This window comes from Pristiophorus japonicus, chromosome 21 (genome assembly GCF_044704955.1).
Source record: "Pristiophorus japonicus isolate sPriJap1 chromosome 21, sPriJap1.hap1, whole genome shotgun sequence".
Taxonomy (NCBI): domain Eukaryota; kingdom Metazoa; phylum Chordata; class Chondrichthyes; family Pristiophoridae; genus Pristiophorus; species Pristiophorus japonicus.
The window spans coordinates 83,252,778-83,271,935 of NC_091997.1; the positions used below are offsets into that span (position 1 = coordinate 83,252,778).

General features: G+C 49.1%; 1 protein-coding gene across 2 annotated transcripts in view; it reads right to left on the reverse strand.

The window, feature by feature from the left end:
* LOC139234149 (zinc finger protein 609-like) overlaps window positions 1-19,158 on the reverse strand; it is a 181,049-nt gene that overhangs the window by 20,164 nt on the left and 141,727 nt on the right. For both annotated transcript variants that reach the window (XM_070865138.1, XM_070865137.1), the window contains exons 3-4: window positions 5,459-5,546; window positions 282-2,730 (exon numbers count right to left, since the gene is read on the reverse strand). In XM_070865138.1, the coding sequence (XP_070721239.1) occupies window positions 282-2,730; window positions 5,459-5,546 (2,537 nt within the window). The remainder of the gene's footprint in view (window positions 1-281; window positions 2,731-5,458; window positions 5,547-19,158) is intronic.

Here is a 19,158-nt window from a genome sequence, read left to right on the forward strand (position 1 = left end):
AAAAGTAATTCCCTGGCTATGAAGCCCTGTGGGGCCTCCTGAGGATGTGAAATCCACTTTATAAATTCAAGCTCTTTACTTCTGCGTCAGTTCAGCTTGTTTATGAATAATGCACTGTACACGGCACCCATCACTAATGCCGGGTCAAGTATGGTGATAGCTCTGTACTGTAATCAGGTTAGGTCAACATACAGCTGAATTAACATTCCTGGTTAAAAGATGCAGTTGGTTAGTGCAGAGCAACCTGTAAAAGCCGTCACGTATCCGGGTTTGGTCCTTACCTGTCTGTACCACAGCGCTGGATCAATGCCAGAGTGTTTGCTTGTCTCCAGACCTGGTTTTGTTTCACACAACTCCCTGCCAAGGTGGCTCCCCTCAGTCAATTTCATTTTTAGTCCCTCCGCTTGCTGGGATTGCAGCTTGGATGCATCGTCTGCCTTTGCCATTGTGGCATATTTCATGGAGTCCGTCGAGTCCTTGGGCTTGTTGGGCACTGGCTTTGCAAGGTCCGTCAAGCTGGGGGCTTTCGACAGCGTGGCGGAGGCGGGAGGCTTCTGCTTCCACTCCTCCCGGTCTCGGTCTTTCATGCCGTGCTCTTGCTTCTTGTCCGAGTCATTGGCCGCGTGTTTCCCCCGGCTCTGCTCTTGCCTCTGCTTGTGCTGCTCCTCGCATATCTTCTCGTATTGCTGCCTGTACGCGGGGTTTGTGCTCATCATGTGACTGTGGTACCCCTGATCACTGTACCCGTACTGGGGCATGTACGCATACTGACCGTAATAGAGAGGTTGCATGTACATTTGGGATCTTTGCTGGATCACCGAAGGATGGTGGCCTGCGTTGGCCATTTCCATCTTTTTCTCGTCTGTACTTTCAACTTTGACCCTCACCTCCACACCCTCCTCATCGATCTCCTTCTTGATCTTGACCGAATGACCAACTGCCCCCGAGCCGCTGCTGGTACCTCCAGGGCTCGAGTGGGCGTAGTTTGGAGAGTAGTAGGCGTCATAACCCTGATAGTAAGGAGAGTGAGTTTCCTTATTTAAAGGTGGCTGAGTTCTTGAAGAAGAGGACGAGGAGGAGGAGGAGGAAGAAAATAATGCTTTCTTGGCACTTTCCTTAGCCATTTGGTCGGGAGATGACGTTTTGACTTTAGTGCCATCTCCCTTCCCCTCTCCATCTTCTCCTGCATCAGAGATATCAGAATATGCTGGACTATTGGTCTTGACCGAGGAGCTGTCCGCCCCGTTCTGTGTCACCATATGCAAAGGCGTTATAGGCGTGACCAAGCCGGTGCCTTCTAACCTGCTGGCCGTGCCGATGGACGGGCTCGGCGCGTTGTCGGTGAAGCTGTAGATTTTGTCCGCTTCGGCTTTGATGCTTGCCAAGCGGCTCTCGTGCGACTCCGAGGAGCCATTCAAGAGGCCCTCGCCTTTGGGCACAGAATCTGCCGCGGAATCTCGGAAAGGGCTTTTGCCGTCCTCGGGCTTTCCTCCTTTGCCCAGTGGCTTGGGACTCGCAGCCTCCTTGGCATCTTTCTTCTTCTTCTCCTTTTTCTTCTTCTCCTTTAAGGGGGTGAGGGCCGGGTTCACTGTCGACGGCTCCCCCATGACAGTCGGCTTGGGTTGAATGGCTTTGAGTGGGGGACTCTTGGGCATTGCTTGGACAACAGTGGTAGCCAGACTAGGAGCAGACCCTGGGCCAGATGCAGTAAAAGTGGCAGTGGGGAAACTGTATATCTGTGCCGGCATGGCAGGGACGATGGGCCTGGCTGATTTTGTTTTGAGAGGAAGCTTGTCGGATTTCGAACTACTCGATTTCTTGGCTTTTTCCTTTTCCAAGACCGATTTCTTTTCACTCGAGTCATCTCCATCGTTGCCTGTATCATCACTTGGACTGGCGACTGGGGGTCCCTCTTCGGGACAGTCAACATTATACATCCCACCAGACTCTGTGTCAGCCTCTGAAGGGACCTTCTTTTTACTGGAACCCTTCCCAGCACCCAGCTTTGCAGCCGAGGAAGGGCTGTGGGCCTCCATGCTGCCTTCCCTCCTCCCTTTTGGCGTGACCGAACGGGCTGGCGACATGGAGCCCTTTGACTGACAGAATGTGTGCGAGCTGGAAGAGCCATTGCAGCTACTAGAGTCCTGACTCAGCAATGGGTGTTGGGTGCAGTCCTCACCATCGGAGTTCTTCTCCTCGCTGTCGATGTCTCCCTCGAGCTTGCCATCGCTGTCTGTGTGCGCGTGGGCCTGGTGGTACCTGAGGCCGTTAATGTGCTTGTATTTCTTGCTGCAGTTGGGGTGGGGGCAGTCAATGAGGACAGGGGATGGGCAGTTATGCTCAGGCATGGACGGCTCTGGTTTCACTCCCGGGACTGGAGTCGGGGTTGCAGCCCCCCGAGAGTTCGAACGCATCCGTTTCCCTCCTTTCGAGTCCTCAGAACTCGAGGTTAAGTCCAGGTCTGGGGCGGGTTTGTTTTTCCGTTTGTTCCCCGCTGAAGGACTCGCCTTGACGTCTTCGACTGTGTTTGTTGGGGTACGTCTGTCGGAGGAGTTCTGGCTGCCCCGGCGCCCCTTGCTACTCGTGCATGCCCGAGTCTTGTTAACGACCTTGATCTCTGGTACCACGCTGGCCTCGATCACTGGAGTGGTGATGGTGGGGCGCACTCGTTTCCCCCTCCCTCGATTGTTGCCCCTCATCTCAAGGTCACTTGTCGGCGATTCACAGAACCTGGGAAATGTAAATCAAAGAAGTCAGCTGGGTGAAATGGACAAGAGAGGGTGCTGTAGGGTTTCTCGTTAATAGAATGTTCCGACCTGAATTTAATGGGTAATGAATGGAATCAGGCAGCGCTACCTATGAAACCCAATCTGTGCTCAAGCAAATGAAGATATTATCGGTTCAACAACAGGTTCCACGATATTAAGTACATGAGGAATACAGTGGATGGGATTGTACTGAGCTATGGAGTGGATGAACCATGGATTGCTGTGTCAGCTGTGGCTCAGTGGGCAGCACACTCGCCTCGGAGTCAGAAGGTTGTGGGTTCAAGTCCCACTCCAGGGACTCGAGCACATTCAATCCAGGCTGACGCTCCAGTGCAGTGCTGAGGGAGCGCTGCACTGTCGGAGGTGCTGTCCTTCGGATGAGACGTTAAACCGAGGCCCCGTCTGCTCTCCCAAGTGGACATAAAAGATCCCACAGCCACTATTTCGAAGAAGAGCAGGGGAGTTATCATCTGGTCATTGCTATTTGTGGGAGCGTGCTGTGCGCAAATTAGCTGCCGCGTTTCTCACATTACAACAGTGACTACACTTCAAAAAAAAAAATTGCTTCATTGGCTGTAAAGCGCTTTGAGACATCCGGTGGTCGTGAAAGGCGCTATGTCTTTTTTTATTACAGTTGTTATTTCCATTGGCAACTTACCAATCTCAGCCATAGCCTCCTAAAGAAGAAGCAAGTGCAGACCCACATGTTTTCCCAGACAGTTGAAGGGAAAAGGAAAAAAAACGATGAGCGAAGGAGTCATCCCAGGGTTTTTGGAACGTTTCTAACGGCCTATGGTAGAGGGGGCTCGTACCAGATTGGAGCATTGGGGAACGGAGTGAGAAACAGATGTATTCAATTTCACAAAAACTCTTCCATTTTTCCTTTAAGGTGATACTTCCTCCCATTCCTGACCTCCCATGCACCACCTGTGGTCAGGTGGCCTGTCTCCAGATCTCCCAACATGGTTCTGATAGAACCACTCGGAAGTGTGCAAGAGCAATCTGCGGGCATTCTCCTGCTGATCCTCTTGTCGCTGCAGGGACACATCTGGCTTCTGCACGCCACTGCCCCACAGCGAAGCAGGAGAGATCAGGAGCACTCTGGAAAAAAGGAGCGCAGGTGCCAAGCCATAAGAATATAAGAAATAGGAGGAGTCGGCCATTTGGCCCCTCGAGCCTGCTCCGCCATTCAATAAGATCATGGCTGATCTGATCTTGCCCTCAACTCCACTTCCCCGCCCGCTCCCCATAACCCTCGACTCCCTTATCGTTCAAAAACTCCTGTATCGTTCAAAAGTCATGTCCCATCACTCCAGAGTGCTGCATATTGGGTGTTATGTTCGCGTCCCAATTCAAAACTTTTCAATGTTAAGATAGTTTCTAAGTTAACAGTCTCAATAGGTGAAACTAACCAATACACAAGTTTGAAACGGAATTATGGGGATTAAAGATTAAAATTAGGTATTGAAAGAAACAAGCATATTAACATTCACTGTTCCTAAATTCAATTAGATTAGCCTGGAAAAGGGTAACTCCAATCTCAAAGGTTAGGTATAGGTCAACTATTTATTGTCCGATACAGTCTACTCCTCTTAATTCAACAGCTTACATTTATATAGCGCCTTTAACTAGTAAAATGTCCCAAGGCGCCTCACAGGAACATCAAAAACATTTGACAACGAGCCATATAAGATTATGGCAGCTTGGTCAAAGAGGTAGGTTTTAAAGGAGGAAAGAGAAGTAGAGAGGCAGAGAGGTTTAGGGAGGGAATTCCAGAGTTTGGGACCCAGGCAACCAATGGTGGAGCAATTAAAATCGGGGATGTTCAAGGGGCCAGAATTGGTGGAGCGGTGGGATCTTGGGGGATTGTCGGGCTGGAGGAGATTAGAGATAGGGAGGAGCGAGGCCATGAAGCAATTTGAAAAGTTCCTGATTTCAGGTATCTAATACAAGTAATTCAAAAAAAATGTTTGACTTATAATATTTATGTTGCTTAGTTCAAATTACTGGATCATTCAAAAATAAATTAGGTACAAAACCCATTTTCGAATTATCAGTAGTTGAGTGCAACAGTTGTGAAAATATTGAGTAATTGGATGGTCATAAGAGCATAGAGAAACTTGCAAATGAGTAGAGTTGCCAGATGTAACAATAAAATGTTCGCACACAGAGTGATCAACCTCTAGAATAAGCTCAGGATAATGGAGGCAAAACAGTGCCATTTGAAGGAACAGTTGGGTGGTAAGCCAGGGAGACTGGTATTTATCGGGAATGTTTTTTGTCTCGATTTTGTTTTTCCAGGAAGGCCTCTCTTGGGGCGCTGAGGCCGGTTGTTGAGCAACGGATTTTCAGTTGCTCACCTGGCCTAGATCCCCGAGATGGGTGTGGAATGCCTCCCTTCGTGCTCGACGCCACTCTCGAGGCGCAGTAACCAAATCTTTTGGCTGCCGTCGCAAACCATTTTCCGGTGCAAAATTTCCCATCCCGCCACCATTAGCGCCCCAAGAAGCCTCCAACCTCATTTTCACCCCCACCCCCACCCCCCAGGTGTATAAAGGTACAGGGAAACATGACCAACCCCCTGCTGTTTTCAGCCAGTGCACGGGGGTCCCATGTACCAGTGCATTTACCATTCAGATACCCTCCACTACAGATCTCCTTTAAAGCCACAACGTTATTCCTTTGCTCACCTTGGCGGGGCCCAGTCATGTCGTGTGCAGTCCAGGAGAGTTCCCACGTAGGTCTTGTTCCGCCAAGTCACATTAACCACCAGGACACCTGGCAGAGAGGGAGGGGAGAAACATAGAGATAATGAAATATCCAGAAACTCTGACCACCATACACAACCTTTGGTTGAATTAAAAAACGACCCCAAGCTGCCTGCTGCCCTGTATCCTTAAACAGGCCATGTCTTCCGGGAATTAGAGGATTTACTATCAGGATATGCCCATAAATCCTGGCTTCTTGCTGGACACGAGGGATGTATTCTCGGTTTATTTTGCAGAGCTCAAAATTATGAACCAGGGAGCTGAATGAGTAGCTCCATCTCGTTGAATTCCTCAAGAGGTATACTGGGGTCAAAAACACTCACTTGGATTCAAATTGTTTTTTTTACAAAACAGAACAAGATGAGTGTCCTGTCTGAAAGAGATCTGGTAAATTTGCCTTCTCCCTCCAAGCTCCTAACAGAGGAAAGCAACACACTAAAGCTTAACCTGCATTAAATAATCAAGCTCTCAATGCAGGTACAGGTCAGCGTGGGTCAGTGAACGGAGGCTGTAGTGTCACCTCCACCACCGGCGCCCCCTGGCTGCAGTGTGTACCATCTACAAGATGCACGGCAGCAATTCGCCAAGGCTTCTTCGGCAGCACCTCCCAAACGGGCGACCTCTACCACCTAGAAAGACAAGGGCAGCAGGCGCATACCACCATTTCCAAGTATCCCTCAAAGTCGCACACCATCCTGACTTGGAAATATATCGCAGTGTCAAAATCCTGGAACTCCCTCCCCAACAGCCCTGTGGGAGAACCTTCACCGCAGGGACTGCAGCGGTTGAAGAAGGTGGCTCACCACCACCTTCTCAAGGGGCAATTAGGGATGGGCAATAAATACCAACCTTGCCAGCGACGCCCACAGCCCATGAACGAAGAAAAAAAATATTCCCATCGAATGAGCCTTCCCATTTCAGGCCTGTTGAAAGTTTAGTATCTTAGGATGTTTGACTACGTTAAAAGCACTATATATATCTACGTAAGTTGTTGTTCAGCCCGACTGTCCTCCTCCTCCACTCTCCTGGACACCCATGTCGAAGTTCTTCTCCTTTCTGCACCATTTGAGGGCGTATCTATTGCAGCCTCAACAGGCCCGTTTACAAGTGTGGTCGATGCCGATGCCTGCGTTAATGCTCACTTTAACAGAGAAGGTGGTGCAAAAAAAAGGGGTGAATTTGGGGTCAAGGCACCTTCAATTTGTCGTGGCCAGTGGAACCCGGTTACACAGGTCATTTGCCGGTTTACCAAAGCTGTAAATGACCCCAGCGATGATTGGCAACACCCCAAGGGAGAGGGTGGACCCAGTCGGTGCCAGTCTGGGCACTGACCCAAGTGCACTGCCACTGTTCTGTGAGGCCTCTTTGTGAAACTCTTTTCTTTCTTCACAAGAGGCCACGTCAAGTCTCTGTTTCCTAATGAAAAATACACGGAATTCGAGCCCCATTGTAACCCAACCCGTACAGGGTCAGCAGGCATGATATTAAACCCCAACAGAAACGGTGCCAGCCCTCAAGAGGGTGCAGTCAGATGCAATTTATTCCAAGCAAGCACTTGAAACGTGGCAGCTGCCCAACACATCAAACAATGTCCAGAATCTCTTTCAGTGTTTGTGTTGTTACTGCAATAATCTCGTCTGACTCCTGTACAACAGGACACAGATAAGTTAATCAAACCCAGCGCGTACTCTGCAGTGTGAGGAATATGCCAGGCCATCCCATAACCTAATGCAACTCAACAGGTTGTACTCTGGGGCTCATAGCATCGTACAGCACAGTAGGTGGCCATTCAAAATGTCCCACTGCCCTGCTTTCCCCACAGCCCTGCAAACATTTCCTTTTCAAGTATATAGCCAATTCCAACGGACGTGCACAGGAATGGCCTGAAACAGTTCTTCCACTCGGTTCATGCTACTTTATATGATGCATGATGCGGATATTGAAGAGTCCTGGATTTCACACAGTCTTCTGGAACCTGATCCCTGTAGAATAGGATTAGCGAGGGGGACACGTCGCTCTGTGTTAATGGGTAATGAATTGGCAGTAAGTTCTAACTTAATCAACAGACATTTTATACCACAATTATAATCAACAACCCAGGTCAGATCGAGTACATCTCGTAAAAGACATTGCAGACCTGAAGGACGCCAACAGGAAATGCCAATGTCTCAGCCAGCAGTTGCAATACTTTATCGGGCCTGTAGGGGGCAGACGGCACCTGGCAACAGTCGTACAATTATAGTGAGCACTCCAGCCTGCTCTTTCACACACAGGACACTTCCCAGCTCCCTGCCAACACACATACAAGTCCAAAAGGCCTTATTCAAGGATCCCCTCCCCCAGCCAGAGTCTCCTCCCCAAGCACATACTTTCACCCAGTGTTCCCTCTGCACTGAATGCTCGCAGTTCTCGAGAGGCTACTGCGCTTGATACAAAAAAAACACAATGCCTAACTTGGGTAATGAAAGAGAAAATGCTGCTGGATCACCAGGGCTTGGGCTTGGGAAACCACCTTCTGTCCAGCTCCAAACTAGTTGCCTCATGTTTGCAGAAACTCAAACCTCACCACTAATTGCCAAAGAAATGGCTGACTGACTTGCAAGACACCAGGCCAGCATGGCATTTATATCAATAACAAGGTTTCCAATCTTGCCTTGGTAGGTTTATTTCAGACAGAAAATACAGGCGGGCCTGTAACATTTAGAACAGACTGGGTCTCTTTTCTCTTGAAAAAAGGCGGCTGAAGGGCGTCCTAATAGAAGTCTTTAAAATGATGAAAGGTTTTGATAGAGTGGATATAGAGAGAGTGTTTCCACTTGTGGGGAAGAGCATAACTAGAGGCCATCAATATAAGATAGTCACCAAGAAATCCAATGGGGAATTCAGAAGAAACTTCTTCACCCAGAGAGTGGTGAGAATGTGGAACTCGCTGCCACAGGGAGTTGTTGAAGTGAATAGTATCGATGCATTTAAAGGGAGGCTAGATAAACACATGAGGGAGAAGGGAATAGAGGGTTATGCTGATAGGATTAGATGAGGAAAGGCGGTAAGAGGCTCGAGTGGAGCATGGACTGGTTGGGCCGAATGGCTTGTTTCTGAGCCGCATATGCTATGTAAAAAGCCCGACTATGTCCTGGGCGCATTTCAGTAATTTGTGGAATAGAGAGCCATTGAATTGTTACTGTGGCTATTTCCCCACCGAGAACCTGTAGAAACAGGCCACTGGTAACCAGGGCTAGGACTCGATCACAATCCCCATCACCCACGTTCCAATCTAAGTCTCTCCATGGGCTTGCCCCTTCCTATTTCTGTAACCTCCTCCAGCCCCAAAACCCTCCGAGACTTCGGCTTTCCTCCAACTCCTCATATGCATCCCTCAATCCCTTCACCCCCCTCAATCCCTTCACCCCAACCTTGGCAGGTGTGCCTTCAGCTGTCCAGTCCCCAAGTTCTGAACTTCCCTTACTAAACCTCTCCGCATCTCCAACTCTTTCTCCTCCTTTAAGACCCCCCCTTAAAACTTACCTCTGACCATGCTTTTAGTAACCTGTCCCAACATCTCCTCCTTTGGCTTGGTGTCATTTCCTGTCTTATTGAAACATATAAGATTCTGAGGGGCCTTGACAGGGTAGATGCAGAGAGGATGTTTCCCCTCGTGGGGGAATCTAGAACTGGGAGGCACAGTTTCAGAATAAGCGGTCACCCCATTAAAACGGAAATGGGGGAGGAATTTCTTCTCTCGGAGGGTCGTGGATCTTTGGAATTCTCAACTCCAGAGAGCTGTGGAGGCTGGGTCATTGAATATATTTAAGGTGGAGATAGACAGATTTTTGAACGATAAGCGAGTCAAGGGTTATGGGAAGCGGGTTGGGAAGTGGAGCTGAGGCCAAGATCAGATCAGCCATGATCTTATTGAATGGCAGAGCAGGCTCGAGGGGCCAAATGGTCTACTCCCGCTTCTTGTTCTTATTACCCTTTCCTGCGTTAAGGGCACTATATAAATGCAAGATGTTATCTCTTGCCCGGGGCAGAGAGGGGAGACAGTATTAGCAAGAAATGGAAATAAATCCTAATTCTTCACTCTCTGCTCCCTTAACTGACCCAACTTAATCCATTTAATCCTCAGCAGTTTGCAGCCAATAGGTGGGAGGGCATGAATCTGCAGACAAGCTTCACACTCGCCTATTCTGCCACCAACACTGGAGGAAGAGGTCCTCTGGTCCACGTCGCAGAGTGACGATCAGACGCAGCCACGAGTTCAAGCTCTGGAAATTGTCTTTTCTGACATCTGCAGTTCTTCTGAATAGACTTAATTAATTGGTGCCATTTATGGTTGATTACATCATTTAGATTGGCTGCTGATCTGGAATGGATCCAGATGAATAAACCCAGGGAAAGCAATGGTCGCACAGACACCGGATTCAACAGTCCCTCGGAGGACCAGACACTGTCCCACTTCCCTCCAGCGCACAGCGGAGCACAAATTGATCTTTAATCAGTTAGCACTTGGCAACAAAAGACCCATCTACACATTAATCACTGATGGGAATAAAGACAAACATTAGAATACAATGTGGCAAAAATACCTGGTTCGCTTGTACGACAGTGATACTAAACTAAGGACACTAACAAAAATAGACTGAGGAAGTTCCAGCAAAGACCACAAAGGAGAAAAACTGCTTCCACTGGTTTTTGCCTCTCCCAGAAGATCACATGGCTCCGGTTGGGGTGGAGTGTAGAATGTTTCAGTAGAAGGGGTGTTGCAGTGGTGTGGGGCGCAGTGGTGTGGGGCGGACTGGTTGGGCTGGGTGCTCTTTACCTTTCCGCCATTGTCCATAGGTTTATATGTAACCTTCAGGGCTGCTGACCGAGGGCCGTGCGGCTCTTTGTCGGCCGGCGCAGACACGATGGACCAAAATGGCCTCCTTCTGCGCTGTAAATTTCTATGTTTCTACTGACAAGAGGGTTAGTAACCAGGGGATACAGATAGAAGATATTTGGCAAAAACCAGCGGGATGGAGAGTTTTTCTTTAAAAACACAGAGATATGATGATCTGGAATGCACTGCCTGAAAGGGTGGAAGCAGATTAAATAATAACTTTCAAAAGGGATTTGGATAAATACTTAAAAGGAAAGATTGGCGGGGCTCTGGGGAAAGAGTAGGGCTAATTGCATCGCTCTTTCAAAGAGCCGGCACAGGCAGGATGGGTCAAAAGGCTTCCTTCCTGTGTTGTATTATTCTATGAATCTCTGACTGGATCATTTCATTAAGAATATTGGATGAACTAAAGCTCCATCCCAGGGTGTGTGTCAGCAGCAAACCACAGCCTCAACCACAGGTACGCAGGAGACAGCACTGAGCTGCTGAAAGGGCTCGTGGTGCAGAGTGCGTTACCAGCTAACTGGAGCCCCAGCTCTTCCAGGATTTCAGTGGGAAAAATCGGAGTTACAGCAAAGGCCCGAGTGCACCGACTGGTGGGAGCAGTGAAGTCAGGGGGCTGGGCAGCATTCAGAGATCACATAACCATGCCCAATGGCATGGGAATATTGACTTCTGCTCGTCAGAAATCAAAGTGACACCAATTATACCAGAAGCCGAGTGTCCCGCTTAACCTTGTACTGGCTTCACTGGAAAAACTGATGGAAAAATGCGTGCCCAATTCGACCCCACAGTGCAAGGCATAAGTAACTCTGCATGACATAATGGGTATGTGGTGAATTATGGGGCGCCTTGGATGCAGATTTTCACGAGAGGAATTTCTCCCTGATCACCACCAGTGTCACTCAGGCTGACAACGACCTGTATGAGCGCGCCCTGGGCCTTCCTTTGAAGAGCTCTCTCCACACCCACAAACTGGCCAGAGAGCAGTATGATGGCCTCGCATAATGCCAACCTCTGCTGTCCCAGACATAATGCCAACCCTGCAGTCCCAGACATAATGCCAACTCTGCTGTCCCAGACATAATGCCAACTCTGCTGTCCCAGACATAATGCCAACCCTGCAGTCCCAGACATAATGCCAACTCTGCTGTCCCAGACATAATGCCAACTCTGCTGTCCCAGACATAATGCCAACTCTGCTGTCCCAGACATAATGCCAACTCTGCTGTCCCAGACATAATGCCAACTCTGCTGTCCCAGACATAACGCCAACCCTGCTGTCCCAGACATAATGCCAACCTCTGCTGCCCCAGACATAATGCCAACCTCTGCTGCCCCAGACACTCTGCAGTCACCGTTGCCATTCAGCACGAATTCCCAGGCTGCCTCACTTCAGGTCGCAGATGTTCCAACAACCATGTGTCAGCGTGCTGCTTACACAGAATTCAGCAGAAACAGGCCATTTGGCACTACATTTCCATGTTCCACATGAGCCTGCGCCCACTCTATTTATTTTATCTCACCTTATTAGGAATATCCGGTGGTTGTGAAAGACGCGGTATAAATGTAAATCTCTCTTTCATCCTTCTATTCCTTTCTCTCTTATGTACTTCTCTCTATTTAAATTCATCTGCTATTTACACGCAAATTCTGCAAGCTTGGTAATGTTTTCATGTATTTGGTCGCAGTCCTCCTCAGTACCAACCACAAACCCCTAAATTGGCATCATCCGCAAATATTGATATTGTATTTCTGATTCCACAGTCCAAATTGTTGATGTAACGAGTGAACAACATTGGTCCCAGTACTGCTTCCCATATTCCGCCAGTCTGAGTAATGACCTTTAACACCCCACTCTCTGTCGACACATGTATCAGTGTTGTGCATATGTGTGTTTGAGCGAGTAAGCGAGACACACACACACACACCCACTCTGTAATCCAATCCACACCGAGGTAATGTGTGCCTAATCGGAATGGAATGTTAGCTGGTAATCTGCACAACAAATTCACTTTTCATTAGGAATGAGAAGTATCAGGGTTTCCTGAAACCCAATCTGCCCCCATCATTTACACAGACGGGCTTGGCTGACTGCCAGAGGTCACACTGGAGTAGTTTACCAGCAGTTGAGTGATTGAACAGAACCAGCACTTAAAAGGCAGATTACTTCCCTTCCCTGCCTTCCCCTGCAGATAGGTAGGTCTCTGTTTCCCCACCCGTGCACTCTTCGACAGACCTGTGCCTCTCCACACCGCTTTACAGCCAATGAAGTACTTTTGAACTGTAGTCACTGCTGCAATGTGAGAAACGCGACAGCCAATTTGCGCACAAGCAAGCTCTCACAAACAGCAATGGGATAATGACCAAAATAATCTGTTTTATTGATGTTGATTGAGGGATAAATATTGGCCAGGACACCGGGGATAACTCCCCTGCTCCTCTTCGAAATATTGCCACAGGATCTATTACATCCATTTGAGAGGGCAGACAGGGCCTCGGTTTAAGGTCTCATCTGAAAGACAGCACCTCCGATAGTGCAGCGCTCCCTCAGCACTAGATTTTTTGTAGGGGGTACGCAGCTGAAACCTACACTGTAATTAACAAAAGTGCGGTCTGTCTCAATGCACCCGAAATTTGTTGGATCTGCCCGATCCCACACTCAGAAGGATCACACACCTAGAATGGCCATCCCAAACACATCACTGTTCTGCATTTCGGATGAGACGTTAAGCCGAGGCCCCATTTGCCCTCTCAGGTGGATGTAAAAGATCCCATGGCACGATTTTGAAGAGGAGCAGGGGAGTTATCACTGGTGTCCTGGCCAATCAACATTATCCCTCAATCAACATAACAAAAACAGATTATCTAGTTATTGTCACATTGCTGTGTGTGGGAGCTTGCTGTGCACAAATTGGCTGCCGCATTTCCCACATTACAACAGTGACCACACTCCAAAAGTACTTCATTGGCTGTAAAGGGCTTTGAGACGTCCGGTGGTCCTGAAAGACACAATATAAAAGTAAATCTTTTTTTTTCCATAATAACAGAAAAGGAATTGGAGCAGCAGAAGGAAGAGGCAGAGAGTGAGGTTGTCTGTGTGCCATGGCAGCAGCCCACTCACTATTAACTCGATTGGGGGTGCTGCATTTGCACTAATTTTACATTTGTTTTTGCGTTCTGGCAAAGGCAAATTGAGCTCTGTCAGAACTTTAGGTGCAAGGTCCCGACAGCAAGATCGGCTCAGAAACTGGTGTCAATTTCTGCGCAAGTGCGATCCAGCAAATTCTGGGCCAAAGTTGCCCTTCTCTGTATATTCCTGCTGAAATATGCTGTTTTAAACGACCCCTCCTAATCACATACCACTTTGCAATATGCTCCCATTTCAATGACACAAAGCCACCACCATTTTCCCCCTTTGATCTTTCGGCCAGTTGTCCTCCCCACCCCCCATCCCCTCCCATCCTGTTTTCCTGACGGTACCCTCTGTTACTTCCCCTCAGTAGCCATTCTTCCTGTGCGAGCGAGGGTCAGTAGATTATTCGGCTGCAGCACCTCACAGCCAAGCCCTTTGCTCACCCAATATCCACGTAGTTACACTTCCAGCAAGGGCTGGTAGAGGACGATGGGGAGCAGGAACACTGGTCAACATTCCCTCTATAACCGAGGGCCTCTGAGGCTCATCATCCTCCCCTAAAGCCACCGGGGTTGGGATAAGCTCATTTCATGCACACAGGAAATCAAACCTGGGATCTTCCAGGCTCAACTATTTTTTTTTGGGGGGCGGGGGGAGGGAGGGAACAGAAATTCCTGTAAATATAAAGAATATATATATATATATATATATACACATAGTGTGTGTGCGCTTACACACATTCACATCTATATATATAAATAATCACAATAGCCAATTATCATTCATTCTAATTGTCCCGAATAACATTAAAATTTCACACACATTAATTGCAGACATGTTCAATTTTGAAAGCTTTGGATTCACGAACAATTTACTTAGAATGCACTCAGTGATGAGCTGGATACACTCTCAGATACAGGTTATGCTTGTTCTGGCTAATAAAGTTCCAATGTATTATAAAGCATTTGCAGTTTTTAAATTGCTCAGATTGATTTCACAAACACAGAGCCTGTCAGGTATGTAGAACATGTACACTAACTGTATAGTCACATAAGGTGTGCCACCAGAGGGCACTGCGGCGGGAGACCTGAGGGTCACCTGCATAGGTGTGCAGGGCCCAGTATAAAAAGCTGCCCACCATGGTTGTGCCTCACTCTGGAGTTACAATAAATGAGACTAAGGTCACAACAGTTCAAGAACAATACTAGACCTCATGGAGTCATTCATAAGAGTATTAATGACATAACTGGCGACGAGATTACGAACTTTCACGCAAAAAAGATACACGTTGGTGCATTAGAAAAGTTCTCAGTGTGAAGATTGGGAAGTCTTTACGGAGCATATCGACCAATATTTCGCAGCAAACGACCTGGTAGGCGATGATCCGGCCACGCTGGCAGATAAGTGCAGAGCTATCCTGTTGACCAGTTGTGGGCCCGCGGTCTACGGCCTCGTCAGGAAGTTGCTTGCACCAGAGAAAAGAACGACCAAGTCATACGAGGAGCTGAAAGTGCTAATTCGGGATCAACTCAAAGCAAAGAAGAGCATCCTCAGTCAGGCATCAATTTTATACACACCACCGCCCCGAGGGCCAGGAAATCGCGAAGTATGCTGCCGACCTCAGGAAACTGGCAGGACCGTGTGAATTTGGCGCATCCCTCGCCGATGGGTTGCGGGACGTCTTCGTAATTGGCATCAGTCATGAGGCCCTTCTTCACAGGCTACTGTCTGCCGAAACCACCGTCACTCTGCAGAAGGCCATCAGCATCAGCCAGGCGTTCATGACCTCAAACTGCAGCTCCAAGCAGATGATGACTCACTCTCAGGACTCAAACCTGGCAAGTACTGTAAATAGAACGTCGCCTTTCACAGGCAGAACTGTTGAACATGAATCTACCCAGGGCAGTGCGTACAGACACCTCCCCCCGCCCCCCCACCGAGTCCTTTAACTCAGAGTCCGCCGAGGGGTGCAAACGTAAGTCGAGTAGCACCATGCTGGCGTTGCGGAGGGAATCACAGGACTCGTCAGTGTCGGTTCAGAGACTAGATATGCAAAGGCTGCAGCACAAGGGCCACCTCCAGCAAATGTGCAAAAGAGCTGTGACTCACCACAGGAGTCAGCAGATGGCTGTGAATCCAGCACGGATTACGAGATGGCGGCTAGAGAGGCAGCTCAGTCCCAGGACGAAGTGTATGGAGTATATACCTGCACCACAGATTATCCTCCAGTGATAATGGAAGTAGAGATAAATGGCGTTCCAGTCTTCATGGAAGTGGACATGGGGGCGAGTCAGTTAGTAATGAGCCAGGAAGCCTTTGAGAGGCTATGGAACGATCAAGCTGAACGACCCAAGCTGGTCCTGGTTCAGGCAAAGCTGCGCACCTACACCAAGGAACTGATATCAGTTGTTGGTAGAGCAGATCTAAGTGTATCCCATGATGGTGCGGTGCACAATTTACCATTGTGGAGTGTTTCAGGTGATGGACCAATGCTACTTGGAAGAAGATGGATGGGGAAGATTCATTGGAACTGGGAAGACTTCATCCCTCCAACGATCGACGTCCCCTGTGCTCAGAGGCAGAGCAAGCTCCCACCTTCGGTTGGACCAGGCACCGGAGAGCAGATTCGCGCAGCCCTCGAGGCACAGACCGCTCACCACGACTGCGTGGCGCTGATCCGGCCGAGACGACAGCAGCTTCCCGGTTTCAGTGGCAGGACTCCTGGGGAGGAAGATTGGGCACCTTCCCAGTTCCAGTGGCAGAATCCCTGGGAAAGAAGATCGCGGCAGTCGACATCATGGACAGGGAAAAGATGGCTTCCAAACCACGAGATGCAGCGCTAATGGAGCAACAACACGTGGTTCCACACAAGGAAGACGATTGGGGTAAAAGCAGTAAGGCCATTTTAAAGGAGGCCAGCAACCCGCCATTTTTGAATGAACTGCTTGAAATTGGTAACCAATGTAAAAGTCCAGCTGTAACGAGCAAAATGTTGTTGAGCGATGTCGGGTGCAAATTGCAATCAGCCAATGTAGCGGGCGAACACCTAACGGTTGTATTACAGGTCCAGCGGACTACCCAATTTGCTGTAGCCTGCGTCCCCGGGACCAGAACGATGCATCATAAAGTATCCCCAACAGCTGACAGAAGTAGACAAGCCGCAGAGTAAACGATCCCCGGAGAGCAGAGGCACCGGTAGAGATACCCTGCCTCAGATCGGTTTAACATTGCAGGCACCCGATGGCATGAACCGCCACGGGCCAGAAACAGTAAACTGCACCCATGCTCGCAGTCAGCTACCGTCGCCCACTACCCGGGTGGAAAAGGCGCAGCCCACAAACCCACTCGCCACCAGGGCAATGCCCAAGAGCGAAGGGTCACCCGCAACGGTTCCTCTGAACGGGACCTGGACCAGCCAGGATTCCAAACTAGAGAGTGCTCACAATGGTGCCCTCAAGGAAAGCGAGTCAGCAGTCCCCTGCGAACTACTAGACAAGACGAGTCAGCCCCACCGTCACTTAGACGAAACGCTCACTCGCTCAGACCGCTTCCCAGGGAGCAGCAGCGACACTGTGCAAACGAAAAGGACAGGGAGGTCACAGACACGTCAGCTGTCTTTGGGCCTGCCCGACAAGAGGAGTAATGGCAAGAGCCCTGAGCTCTGACAACTCGAGCAAAATTAGCTCACCTCGCCCACAGACCCACTAGCCTGGGGCGCTGCACCACCACCAGAAGACCCGGATCTCATCCGACCGTGCTGGAACTAGACTGTCCTTGTGTACCTGTACTGATATACCTGTACTGATCATGTAAATGTACCACACAAAAAGAAACGCAACTGAATCCAACCAACAAATGTACCAAGATGTAAATGTAAAACCCATGTGATTAACTTTAATGCAACTTGCCTGTAACGGGCCATTAGCATGATCTCTGTGTGGGGGGGGGGGGGGGGAGAATGGAGTAATCATGGACTCACAACCAGAAACCACTGGGACCTCTACTGGCAACAAATCTCACTACCAACCCACCCAAGCTAGAAGTGACCCTCCAATGGTCAACCAGGAACTGCAAAGCCCAGGTCACCGTCAATGTACGAGTCAATTTGCATTAAAGGCTTGGGGGGGGGGGGGGGGGTGGGGGGAAGTGAGGTCATCTATGTAGACTATGTATACTAACTGTATAGTCACATAAGGTGTGCCACCAGAGGGCACTGCAGTGGGAGACCCGAGGGTCAGCTGCATAGGTGTGCAGGGCCCAGTCTTAAAGGCTGCCCACCATGCTTGTGCCTCACTCTGGAGTTAGAATAAATGGGACTAAGGTCACAACAGCTCAAGTACAATACTAAACCTCGTGGAGACATTCATAAGAGTATTAAAGACATAACAGCGCCGATGATGGACGAGAACCTTCCTGAACTGTACGACTGCCCTACTTTAGCTTTGAGCTGCACTCGTCGACGAGGTCCCCTTGGTCCACGCCTTGTGGTACTACTTGCTGCTGGCACCGCTCAAACTCTGGCAGAAGGATAGTAACCGGGCCCAGAAACTGACAGCAGTGGTGTACAGTGAAGAAGCATGGCATAATCCTGGGAGTCAGAGCACGACTCATCATCATAAGCAGTTCCTCGGAATCGAGGAAGACTTGCTTCCACTCTTAGTGAGTCTTTAGGTGGCTGTACAGTCCAATACGAGAACCACAGTCCCGGTCACAGGTGGGACAGAGAGTCATTGAGGGAAAGGGTGGGTGGGGAGTCTGTTTGCCGCACGCTCCTTCCGCTGCCTGCGCTTGATTTCTGCATGCACTCGGCGATGAGACTCGAGGTGCTCAGCGCCCTCCCGGATGCGCTTCTTCCACTTAGGGTGGTCTTTGGCCAGGGACTCCCAGGTGTCGGTGGGGATGTCGCACTTCATCAGCTAGGCTCTGAGGGTGTCCTTGTAACGTTTCCTCTGTCCACCTTTGGCTCATTTGCCTAGCTGCAAGAGTAATGCACATTGCTTGGACCCCGGAAGTGGAATTGCCGTCAAATCTATGCCATAGACATGCCCAGCACAGGCATGATGGGCCAAATGGCCTCCTTCTGTGCTGTCAGATTCTATGAAATGGCCTGATGGAAGCCTTTTCAACGGAGAGCCTCAGCAATGCTCATCCTTCAAGTCTCCCAGAAGGGTGATCCATAACAGTAGCAACTCTATTTCCCTTATACCAATGTCGCAAAATAAAAATAAACACTTCCATCATATCTTCGAGGAATGCATTTAGGGAAACGGGCAGCTTGCAGATAGACAGCCATCAGCAGAGAGGAGGAGATTCTACATTAGCATTTTCAAGGTGAGTTGAAAGCAGTCAGCATCATGGTTTAAACAGATGTAGTACTGAACACACAACTCAATGTCCACAGACATGCGGCACACGAACAGTTCATTACGCAGACTCTGCACACAGGTCAATCCCATTTGCATACACCACATATACAGGTATTGATTCACAAACTATACATTCAAATTGATAATACTTTACATGTACTGTTCATAGAGCTCAATAACCATTCACAGACTGTGTACCTCGTTACCCAACCACATACAGAGGCTGAACTCCAGGACATAG